This window comes from Zophobas morio, unplaced genomic scaffold (assembly GCF_036711695.1).
Source record: "Zophobas morio isolate AGI-343-1 ecotype UQ-CSIRO unplaced genomic scaffold, CSIRO_AGI_Zmor_V1 ptg000014l, whole genome shotgun sequence".
In the NCBI taxonomy this organism is placed as follows: domain Eukaryota; kingdom Metazoa; phylum Arthropoda; class Insecta; order Coleoptera; family Tenebrionidae; genus Zophobas; species Zophobas morio.
The window spans coordinates 15,828,418-15,840,847 of record NW_026972119.1 but is presented as its reverse complement, the minus strand read 5'-3'; the positions used below and the strand labels follow the sequence as shown (position 1 = coordinate 15,840,847).

General features: G+C 34.4%; 1 protein-coding gene across 1 annotated transcript; it reads right to left on the bottom strand.

The window, feature by feature from the left end:
* Positions 1 to 1,420: 1,420 nt before the first annotated feature.
* LOC135128824 (uncharacterized) lies at positions 1,421 to 2,458 on the bottom strand. The gene is made up of 2 exons (XM_064055903.1): positions 2,126 to 2,458; positions 1,421 to 1,642 (listed from the first exon to the last, which is right to left on the bottom strand). Exons 1-2 carry the CDS (start codon positions 2,456 to 2,458, stop codon positions 1,421 to 1,423), a joined length of 555 nt encoding a protein of 184 aa, XP_063911973.1.
* Between the last annotated feature and the right edge of the window lie 9,972 nt (positions 2,459 to 12,430).

Genomic DNA, 12,430 nt, shown 5'->3' with positions numbered 1-12,430 from the left:
GATAAATTAAAAAGTGTGAAAAAACTAAAAATAAATAAAATACAAGTGAACGTATGCTTACGGAAGAAAAAAACATTGAGAGTGGATGGAAAGAATACTTCAAAGAGTTGCTAGAACAATGTTAAATAGCGGAAATAAAAATACAGAGAAGCAGTTTCATTGAAATGTTATAAAACATTACACAATTTTGAGTTTTTTGGAAAAATCAAGGAAAATTCATAAACCACAGGTATAGGAGTGTGCCATGTTATAAAATTTGAATAAAGTTTACCACGCAAAATTATGAAATGACGTCATCAAATTATTAGAGGAGATGATCAAATCAATTTTAGTGATCTGTTATATACCAGATATTCCTAATGTATGCCTATAAACTTCGATAATAGAAAGACCAGTAATTTTGTACAGACGGAAACGGAAGACCCAATTTTTTATTTCCTATGGATCATGAAACGTCGAGAAAATATGAAAACAGGCATTCGACGAATGAACCTTATTACAATACTTTTTTAGCATATTACGCTCAAAAGCTAGAAATAAAATAAAACAAGAAAATGAACAAAGTAGCAGGAACAGCAAAAACGCTAGAAAAAAAAACGAAAAAAGAGCTGAAGCAACCAATACACAAAATGAAACGAAAAACATTTAAATGAGGGGATTCCAGAGACTACAAATAAAGCAAAAAGTGAAAAGAAAGTAACGTTGTTGATTTCGATCCCGTGGAGTCTGATCTGGCTATAGTTCAGAAATTACAACCGTTTTTCCGGTACCGTTAAAATGAACAATGGGGTTTTCAGAGATTTTTAAAAATTTGCATTTGAACTCGAACATTTCCAAAACACGGCTTTATATCGACCTGGCACTATTTTCCCTGGTAGATGCTTTATTTCTGGGCAAACATGATTTTTTTCATATATTTTGACCACAGAGTCCACTACTCCAAATTGTCGATGGTAGTCGTCAGTTGTGGTCCAGAAGAATCAACGTTTCATATTTTTGGATTCAGCTTATCGAAATCTATCTTTCAGAATTTTGTGGGTTGTTCCACCTTTTAAACGCACGAAACAGGAGTTTTTTGTTGATTGCTATGTCCAGATGTCTGATTCTGTTCTAATTTCTTAAAAATTCCAACCAATTTCATAGAATTGCTAAAATAAAATGTAGGGTTTTCAGACATTCTTTAAAGATTTGACTTTGAAATCGAATATTTCCTAAACCAGGCCTCATATTGACTTATATGTTCCGTTATACTTAGATGCGCTATTCTTAGGTAAAAAATTGTCTACTACTGCTACTTCTACTACAAAACAAAGTGATATTTCTGCTCTTTTGTTTTTTTTTTCTGGTATCGTTCTTTACATTTATCATTTACTTTCTTGCTCACCTTGTGCTGTCTCCCGTTTGGCTTGCTTTCCCTCTTTTAATTTTCTGCCCATCTATCTTTCTTCTCTTCTGTCGTTTTCATCTTCTGTATTTCTGCTCTTCGGTACTTACTCCTCTGCATTTTTCGCCCTTCATCTTTCTCCTTTCTGTCTTTTTCATTCTGTATGCCCTCCACCTTTTTCCTTCCTCCTACTCCTCGCTTCTTTTTCCTTTGCCTTTCTCGACTGCTGATTGGTTTCTCCTCTGTATTTGTTCTCATCTATATTTCCACCCATCGTAATTTTTTCATTTCTGTTTTTTCTCCTTTGATTGTCTACTCATCTTGCTTCCCGTTATTTTTGTTCTTTTTCTTCTATCTTCCTTTCCACTTGTCTTTCTCCTCATCACTATTTCTTCTTTTGTGCCATTACCCTCATCTGTTTTTTTTTCGTTTTTCTTTTCTAACTCCTCTATCTTTTCTTCTCTGTCTATCTCTTTATTTCGATATCGCCTTGTTTTCTCCCTTTATGAATCTCTCTCCCTCTATTCTTTTGCTTGTTTTAGTTATATGATACCATTGTGATTACTACCAGAAATATCAAATTTTGCTATTTACTGTAATAAAGTGATATTTCTTCCCTTCGGTCTTTCTCCCCTGTTGGCCATCTGTCTTGCTCCCCTTCGGTTTTCTGTCCTTAGCTTCACTTGGGTCTGATTTTCTCACTTTTGTTTTTCCTCCTCATCTGTGTTCCTTCTCTTATACCTCTTTCATCTTTTGTTTTTCTCCCATTCTGTCTTTTCCACCATTCATCTTGCTCTTTTCTGAATGTCTCCTCTTGTATTTTCCTTCTATTCTCTTGTCTTTCTCCTTCTCCACACTTATTATCGTCAATCTCTGCCACAGTCTAACATTTTCGTTCTGATCTTCTGCACTCTTTTGCTTCTTTCCAATGATTAACTTCCCATCTATTTTTCTTCTCTTTGCTTTTCCTTCCATATATTTTTCTTTACATCTGCCTTTAATCTCTTCTGCTTTTCCTTTCTTGTGTCTTACTCCTTCTGTCGTTTTCTTTGTCTTTATCAGCCTTTCTGCCATTTGTCTTTTTGAGATGTTTAAAACGATTATGATTAACATTAGAAGAGCCAAATTTTACTGTATATAAAGTTATATCTCTCTTCTTCTGTATTTTTCTCCTGTGTCTTTCTTTTCATCTGGCATTCTTTGCTTTTCTCCTCATCTTTTCATATTCTGCCTCTATTCTATCTGTGTCTACCCTCTGCCTTTTTCGTTTTTCATTTTTCTCCTCCCCATGTATCTTCTCTTTTATTGTCCCCCATCCTCTCTTTTTCCCCATCGATCTTTCACCCCTTTGTCTCTTTCATCGTCTGTGTTTATCTGCTCTCTCTCCTATAATGTTTTTTCTATCCTGTGCCTTGTATCCACATCTTCTGATGTTTTTTTCTAATTTTTGCACCGTCTCTCTATCCTTCTTTAATTTCTCTCCCTCAAACTTTTTCCTTTTTCTTCTGTCTCCATTGCTGACTGTTCTTCTTTCTGTCTTTCTCCCCGTCTAAATTTGTCATTTTGCTCCTCCTCTAATTTTCACTCCTTCTATCTTTCTCCTTCTCTTTCTCACTACCTTCCTTTCTCTCATGTTTTTCTCCCCTTCTATTTTCCTTTATCTCTTTTTCTCTCTTCGTCTTTTCTCCTCTCCGTCGTTTCCCTCTCGTATTTTCCACCACATTCTCCATCTCTGATTGCTTCTTTCTCTACCTTTGATCTCGTTTGAGTTTCTTCCACATCTAAATTCCTTGCTTGCTTTGCTCTTCTGTCCTTTTTTCTTTCTCTCCTTGGCTTATTTTTCAATCTTTCTCTCCTTTACTTTTCTTCCGATCTGAATTTCTCTCCATCTGTCCTTTCCTGCTCTGTTTTACCTCTGTTGTATCCCATCCCCCCTAGCCTTCTCATCATTTGTATTTCTTGCAGAGTTCTTCCTCCCTGTTTTTCCTTTTTCCCCCGCACTTTCTCTACTGTTGGTCACCATTTTTGACTGTTCATCTGTCTATATTTCTCCCCGTCTATACTTGTCATCCTGTTTTCTTCTCCCAGTAAGTTTCTTAAAAATTCCAACCAATTGCATAGAATTGCTAAAATAAATTACAGGATTTTCAGACATTCTTTAAAGATTTGACTTTGAAATCGAACATTTCCTAAACCAGGCCTCTTATTGACTTATATTTTCCCTTATACTTAGATGCGCTATTTTTACGTAAATAGAATTTTTTTTACCATAAAATTTTTCCAGAATCTAGTTAGACACGTCTTTAAGGAAACTACTACCTTTAGTCCAAAATTTTCGATGATAATCATCAGTCTTGGTCCGACAGCATCAACATGTCATATTTTTGGATTGAAATCGTTGAAATATATCTTCTAGAATTTTCTCAAGGTTTTTAAAGAAATCTCTCTTTATAAGATTTTGATGCTTTCTTGACCACCCTCGAAACGAATAAAAAACATGTTTTGTTGATTTCGGCCTCCCCAAGTCTGATCTGGCTCCAGTTCTTCTAAAATCCAACCATTTTCCCGGAATCACTAAAATTAATTACGGGGTTTTCAGAAAATCTTTAAAAATTTTGTTTGAAACATTTCCAGAACCAGGCGTCATATTGACTTGACATTATTTTCTATCATAAATGCGTTACTCTTGCGTAAATAAAATAAATAGAACTTTTTTCTTAATTTTTGCCACCCAGTTTTTCTAGAATTGCGTTAAACATGTTCTTAAGAAAAATGCCACGATGACTTCAAAATTTTCTATGGTAGTTCGTCAAAATTTCAATTTTTCAATACCCTCCTTTTTTAATTTTTTGACCTTTTCTTGACACAGTCGTAATGTTGTAAAAGAGATGTTTTTGTTGTTTTCGATTTCCTAAAATCTGATCCGGCTCTAATCCTTTGAAAATTACAACCAACTTCTTGGGGTTCTCAGAGATTTTTTTAGAAATTTAATTTTGAAATCGAACATTTCTAAAACTGTGCGTCATATCAACTTGGTATTATTTTTCTTATTCCTGCATAAACACGATTTTTTTCCTAATTTTTGGACAAGGATTTTTAAAGAATTTCATAAAAAACCTCAATTTTTCAATATCTCAATGAAATAAACTAGAGATTTGCATGAGTTCCAGCTCAGAAAATTCGTAATTTTACGTCAAATTTTAGAAAGCCCACACCGTTGGCAAATGTATTCATGTTTAAATATTTAAACAATAGTTTAATTTTCAGCTCGCTTTGATAGTCCTTTGAATTGATAAGATTTAGCATTTTACCTCACTCTGCCCCCAGGTCACGAATTTTATGCTCCAGCGCAATAATTCTTTGTAAAGCCTCGCATCTTTATTTAGAAAATTAGATTTCGCGTTTGACTGAGTTGTACAAAATTAATTCAGCGAATTTCACATCTTTTATTTGATCTGTAACCGAAATTAACACGAACAGCCTGGGGTAGATACTGTTTGGATGTTACTGTCAATTAATTTGACCGAAGTTCCGTATCTCCGAGCCGATGAATCTTTTGATTTTAATTCTTTCCAGCAGTGTGTAAATTCAGATGTTTATTTATAATTGGTCATTAACAGCAAGCAAATCCCTCGAAATTTCCTGTTGGTTTCGCGCTGAAATTTTTACCGAAATCATGTAGCAAACATTGCTTGTTTGTTCACGTAACAAAAAGCACCGGTAAGCGAAATCGGAATTAGTTAAACTGAGCGTGATCGGAAAAGGCTTTTCAAGGCATTCCGCGTATTAAAATCCGCCAATTAAAATTTCCACCTAAAAGCGAGCGCACTCCATCGTCCTAGAACGAACGGGGAGTTATGATAAAATTAAGATAATTCAATGAGCCACCCTTCAACATATTTACTATCACAGCCGAATGCCCGCTTGCCGCATTCGTTATCATTTATTCCGAGTTAGCGTGATGTGTTAATATTATTGTGTGGCCGCTATTGCTGAGCTTAAGTGCTAATCTTGATTGTGCTATTTTTATTTACGAAATTCCGTATGGACTGGTATTCGCACAAAGTGCAGCGAACGTGATGCGTGACCAAATTCTACGTACACGTACCGACTGTGTTATTGTTATTATAGTCGTTTCTGGCATTAACACATTTAAACAGCAATTAATTAAAACTTCACGATCTTACTAATTAAATTACGGCCTAAGCACGAAGGAAAAACTTCATTAATTATTCTCGCACTCCAAATTAGCTTAAAAATATTTGTTACGTCATGCGTGCTTTATCTGCTTTATTTTAACTGACGTATTTTCGCGGCACGAAAAATGGTGGAGGCGCCGGGCAAGCGAATTACAACGCCGTAGAATAATAGCTCAAAACTCTAAAAGTAAGAGGTAAAAACACTGAAACAAACAACAAAAAAGTAAGAAAATGTGGCCTCTTTATAACAGAATTTGTTAGTGGGAAGCAAGAAATATGAACACAATTTTTAACACCTAGACGACGGTGAGGACAAATTTTGTTTATCGTCTGAAACACATAAAAGAGGGAATGGGACATAAGTACGATAACTAAAACAATGAGAAACATGTAAAGAACATTATAAGGATTGCTTTTAAATGCACGTTTTAATTTAGTAGTTAAATAACAAATTTTCCATTTACAATATACAAATAGGTTTTGATGGTTCAGGAAAATGCGAATTCATTAAATTATGAAACACCGTTTGTTTATGTTTAATTTATGACGGATTGTGCAGTATGTTGCTTCACTGATTAAATATGTCGTTTTAATTTTACACGTTTTCAATAAAAAATATTTAATTCAAATTCGATTCAGTTTTAAGCCCTATTATTCTCGATCCGGAGTTGAGTGTTAAATTATTATCATGTTTTGTTTTTAACGTTGTGTTTGTTTATTATGGAAAATCAATCGATCGGTGTTATTTTAACCAATTACTGTTACATACATTACGTGGATATATGCAGAAGTTTAATGCAACAGTGGCTGCATAACTGATGCTTGATTAGTTTATAGTGGCAATCTAAATCAAATACAAATTGTATTAGTGTCCTAGATTCAGAGATATTTTTCAGTTTTTTGCTGTCAACACTTCATAAAACCTGTAGTGCGGCTCGTCGATTCTGTGCCACTATAAGATACATAAAAAAATTAATTACCACTGTTAACATGTCTTACTTGAACTTGGAAGAGAATTTTATCAGAACCTTGAAGAAAACTCTGGATTTTAATTTACTGATATTACACTTTGTTAATGCCTCATTTCCTGGAAAGTTGGACCTTCATTGACACATTTTGGAGTCGGATTCAGATTTCAAAGACTGAGCATCTGTAAGATATTTTCTTATTCTATTTCTACAAGTAGCTAATTTTCTTGGAAAATTTTTATAACAATTTTGTCACTTTTTTCAAAATTGCGATAAAAATTACTATGTTTCACCTTACATTTATACCGCCTCCGTCTTTTTACCTTGTGTTTTTTCTTATTTATCATTCCCTCCCTTCCTGGTTCTTTTTCTAATTTTTCCCTTTGCTGGTTAACCGATTAGTCTTTCTCCCCTTTGCTTCCCTTTATTTCGATCTTTTTTCCCTTCTGGTCTTCCTCTTTTCTACCATTCTCTCTCTGTTTCTTTCCATCCGAACTTTTAACCTTATACTTCTCCCTTTGTGTTCCTCCACCTCTGTCTGTTTCCTTACCTGCTTTTATTTTTATTCTGCCATATATATCTCCCCACCTATGATCATCATCACCATCATCCTGCTTTCTTCCACATCTGTGTTTCTTCTCATCTGACTTTCTCATTGTCTCTGGCTTCTCCTCTGCTTTCTTATCTCCGCTTCTCTGCCTACCTACTCTACTCATTCGTATTTTTTACCCCCTCATTCCCCTCTTCTATTTTTTTCCTCCCCGTTCCTATTTTTTTGTATTCTAATTTCCTCTTAATTTCCGCCTGTCGTCTTAGTCCACTACCTTTATCATCCTGTCCTTGTGAGTTATATGATTCCATTGTGAACTGCTAAGTTCTACTACAGCAATAAAGTGATATTTCTGCTCTTCTGTTTTTTCCTTGTGTCTTTCTTTCCATTTGTGATTCACTATCTTTCTTGCTCTCCTTATGCTTTCTCCCGTTTGACTTGCTTTCTCCCTTTTGATTTTCTACCCATCTGTCTTTGTTCTCTTCTACCATTCTCTACTATATTTCGGGTTTTTACTATATCCTCCTCTGCTTTTTTCGCCATCATCTTGCCCTTTTTGTCTTTTTCATCTTGTATTCCCTCCCCTTCCTTTCGTTTCTCCGTCTCGCTTCTTGCTCCTTTGGTTTTCGCGACTTCTGATGGGTTTATCCTCTGTATTTGTTTTAGTTTATATTTCCACCCGTTGTAATTTTCCTTCTCTTCTTCCGCCATTTGCTTTTTTCTGTTTTTGCTCCTTTGATTGTCTACTCAACTGTCTCTATACTCTTCGGTTTTCCTCATTTTGCCTTTATCCCCCTGTGTTTTTTTATTGTTTTCCTCTTCTTACTCCTCTATCTTGCTTTTAACTGTACTTTTTGCACTCTTTTTCTACCCCGTCTATTTATTCTCATCTTCCCACCTTTTCCTATTTGTCTATCTCTCCATTTCGTTGTTGTTTCGTTTTCTCCCTCTATGAATTTCTGTTTCTCTGTTCTTTTGTTTGTTTTGGTTAGATGATACCATTGGAATTACTAGCAGAAATGTAAAATTTTGCTATTTACTGCAATAAAGTGATATTCCTTCTCTTCTGTCTTTCTTCCCTACCCACTTTCTGTCTTATTCCCCTTCTGCTTGATTCGAGCCTGGTTTTCTTGCTTTTGTTTTCCTCCTCATCTGGCTTCCTTCTCTTCTAACTTTCTCATCTTTTGAGTTTTTCCCCCTCTCCCTTATCCATCATTTAACATTCTCGTTCTGCTCTTCTCCCCTCTTTTGCTTCTGTTCGACTTTCTTTCCGTTGATTAACTCTCCATGTGTTTTTATTCTCTTTGCTTCTCTACCCATATGTCTCTCTCTACATCTGCTTTTTTTTTGTTGTCATACTTCCTCTGTCTTTTGCTGCCCTCTGATATTCTGTCCATCTATTTTTCTCCATTTTTCTTTCTCCCCCTCTGCGTTTCTGCCATCTGTCTCTTTGAGATATCTTAAATGATTGTAATTAGCACTAAAAAAGCCAAATTTTACTATAGCGATAAAATTATGTTGTCTTTTCTTCTGTATTTCTCTCCTGTGTCTTTCTTTACATCTGGAATTCACTTTCCTATTTGTTCCCATTTTGCTTTCTAACCTTCTCTTGATTTCCCCTCTGGCTATCCCCTCTTTGCTTTCCTTCCTATCTTCACATATTCTGTTTTTATTCAACCTGTATCTGCCCTCTGCCATTTCGTTCTTCTTCTTTCTCTTCTCCATCTATCTCCTCTTCTATTGTCTTCCACCTTCTCTTTTTTTCTCCCCCTCACTGTCTCATCTTTTATCCATTTTTCTTTGCCTCTGATTGCTTCCTCCTTCAACTTGATGCTCATCTTTCTTTATCCTCGTCTGATTTTTTGTCCTGTTCTTCTGTCCTTTTTTGATTCTCTTTCCTTTATTTGTTTCTCCATCGGTCTTTCACATTTTCACTTTAATTTTCGTTTATGTTTGAAACCGTCTCTTTCTTATTCTGTCTTTTTCTTCTTAATGTTTGCACCGTCTCTCTACCCCTCCTTAGTTCTTCTTCTTTCCATCTTTTTCTCATTCTCCCCGTCTAACTTTGTCATTCTGCTTTCCTCCCCTTCTAATTTTTAGTCTCTATGTTCCTCCTTCTGTTTCACACTATGTTCCTTTCTCCCATATCTTTCTCCTCTTCTACTTTTTTTCTCTTCATTTTTTTCTCATCTACTTTTCTTCCGATCTGAATTTCTCTCCATCTGTTCGTTTTTTGTTCTGTTTTTCCTGTCTTGTATTATACCCCCTTTGGTTTTCTCTCCATCTGTATTTCTTGCATAGTGCTGTTTTTTTTTCCTCTCACTTTCTCCTCTTTTGGTCACCGTCTTTCTGTCTGTCTTTCTCCTCGTCTATATTTATTGTCCTCTTTTCCCCTCCCTCTGATTTACTGTTCCTTTATCATTCTCTGTATCTACCTGCGTCAATTCGGCCTTTCCATTTTCCGAGAGTAAGCTAACGAAGTTTTGTAATTGGGTCCATCTAAAGAATAGTCAATGTTTTATTATCCACGAAAAGATAGTTCTCCTGTTTGCGTTTGCCTGTCATCTGTCGTCTGTCTATCTTTAGATTGATGATCTACGAAAAATTATCTATTAACTAGTATTTTTTCCACTTAAGTATAACCCGTTTAAGAACTCCAGATTCATAATGTACAAAAAGTTATGTTTAAAGATGTCGGTTTTATTATTTGATTAAAATATCTTCAGCATTTTTTTTTAAATTTTCATCAAATATCCCGATTTTCTTGGCTGTTTTAAGCCTTATAGGAAAAATAACTTCAGATTCGTGTTCTGCGGAGGAACCTCGATAAGGTAGTTTATTTTTCCATTCAAGCAAATTTTTTTGAAAATTTGTTGGAATCTAATTTCCTGTTTTTCTCGGTTATTTGTGACAACTCAACAAAAGTTATTTTGCAAATAATTGTTCCAGTTTTTTCGGCCATTTTAAGAGCAATAGCGAAAATGGCTTCAGATTTGATCTTTTACGATAAATATCTATATACTAGCCTTTTTCTCGACTTGGATAAAACATTTTGTTCGAATAGAGCTCGTGTAAAATTTTTTTTAATTTTTGGAATCCAATTTCCTGTTTTTCTCGGTTATTTGTGACAACTCAGTAAAAGTGATTTTAGTTTTGTAATTTTCAAAAAAATCTTTAACATATGAAGAATTGCATTTTAGTCAGCACCTATTTCCATTTGAATGGCAATCAGTTCAAACATTTTTTTTTAATTTTTACAAATAATGTTTCCATTTTTTCAATCTCTTTAAGAGCTATGAAAAAATAGTTGATCATTTACGAAAAATTGTCTATTTTTCCTACTTGAATATAATCCGTTTAACACTTCAGATTCGTTGTTTACAAGAATTTATGTTTCAAGTTGTCTCCTTTAGCATTTGAATAAAGCCCTTTCCAACAATTTTTTGGGAAATGTTCAGAAAATGTTATGATTTTTTCGGCTGCCTAAAGCCCTATAACAAAAATGACTTTAGAATTTGCAAACTGGAGAGGAACCTCGATAATAGTATACTTTTCCGTTCAAGCAGAGCTTGTTACAGAATTTTTTTGAAAATATTTTGGAATCCAATTTCCTGTTTTTCTCAGTTATTTGTGACAACTCAACGAAAGTGACTTTAAATTTTTAATCCATAAAAAATTAGTTCATCTTTGCGTTTGTCATCTGTCGTCTGTATCGATTATTACTGACAGCCGTCACATTTTGTAGGTATTTTAGAAATGTATTTTAGGAATATTGTGCAGATGGAAAATCAATAACCAAAACTTATCTACTCATCCCCAGCAACAATTTGATAACGACCACGAAAATTTTTTTTACCAAAGGCAGTTTAAGTTTTTCAAAATAACGTATTCCTGTACTTGTGGTTTACGAATCTACCTTGTTTTTGTTTATTATTTTTATATTTTCGTATTATTTACGATGTCTTGTTCGTAGATGAGAGGTCGGGGAATCAATACCGGACCACAGGTTTTTTTTAGTAGTCAAATCGAGAACCTAGGTTCCCGAAAATTTGAGAATACCGCATTGTTATTATTAATATTATAGTGCACCTATTCAAATTATTATAAGTGTGCTTGATAAAATGTTATTCGGGTATCATAAAAAAATAAAATTAGCAAACCTAAAATTTTTAATTTTTTTAAGCTGTATTCGTTCGTCTGTACTCCAGGGGTGCAGGAAGTTAGGGGGATGAGTGTTTAAATAAATGTTAAGAAATTTTTTTGTTTTCTAAATACATAACATTTAGTCAATTCGCAAACTTTTACAAAAGGAATAGAGTCATATATTTAAAATTAAAGATTATTAATTATTTGGTCAAAATGGACTCTTCAGAATTACAGGTTATCTTAATAGGAAATTTATTGAAAAGAACGAATTCAGTAAATCAAATAATTTACAAACATTTATTTAATAATTCTGTAAGTAACATTAGTAAGAATGTGACGATTATCATACATCATTTTTTATAATATATATATAATAATTTAATAAATAAAGCTTTATTTTTGAACGACTAACCCTTCAAACCACCTATTATTTTTATACCGAAAAAGCGTGAACCCACATGACAGAGTGACATCTGCCTCCGACCCACCTCCTAAAAAGCACGGAAGCTCGCAAGCTCGAGGAAGCGATAGAAACATCTATCGACAAATTGACGAGATCGAAATTTACACCGTCCGCTCCTTTCAACAACCACCAATTTTTTCGTAAACCGCTAATTCAAACTACAACCCCAACACGCCCGTGGATTTAATCGCGTGAACTTATATTTTCAATCTTTGATTGCGGCGCAACATGAAAATCCAATTCCAAACATATTAGATTTAAATTTTGCGTCAACGTTGCGACAAATGCACTCGAACCTTAAAACTAAATAAAAGTCCAATAAGTCTTCGGAGAGACATAAAAATCAACAATAAAAACGTACACAAATTAAAGACGAATCCATAAAAAACACGAACTCAATTTGTTTCGGGCCGGGGAGCACAGTCGGACCTGATCGAATATTCAGTTGCCAGCCATGGCTCAATTTCGATTAAACCGTATGGTTTCGCATGGAAATAAACTATTAAACGAGCACAAATACCGAAAATAGTGTGAGGGCTTGCGTGGCACTTGCCATAAACAATAAAAGTTTAAAATCAAAAAATTAAATCAAGAAAGAAATAAGGAGGTTAGCCTTGGGGGAACTTGGAAGAAAGGGGTGAATAGAGAACGGGTTTTGTATTTGTGGTGCGAAATATTGGAAAGCTCAAGTGGAGCTTTTATGGTTTCATTTATGTTTTT

Excerpts from the sequence above, each read along its gene's own strand:
- LOC135128824 (XM_064055903.1), bottom strand. The coding sequence starts at position 2,458 with ATGGCAGAAAGGCTGATAAAGACAAAGAAAACGACAGAAGGAGTAAGA. Across the intron at positions 1,643-2,125 it reads AAAAACAAAAGATGAAAGAG|ATGAGAACAAATACAGAGGA; the intron begins GTATAAGAGAAG and ends GTGGAAATATAG.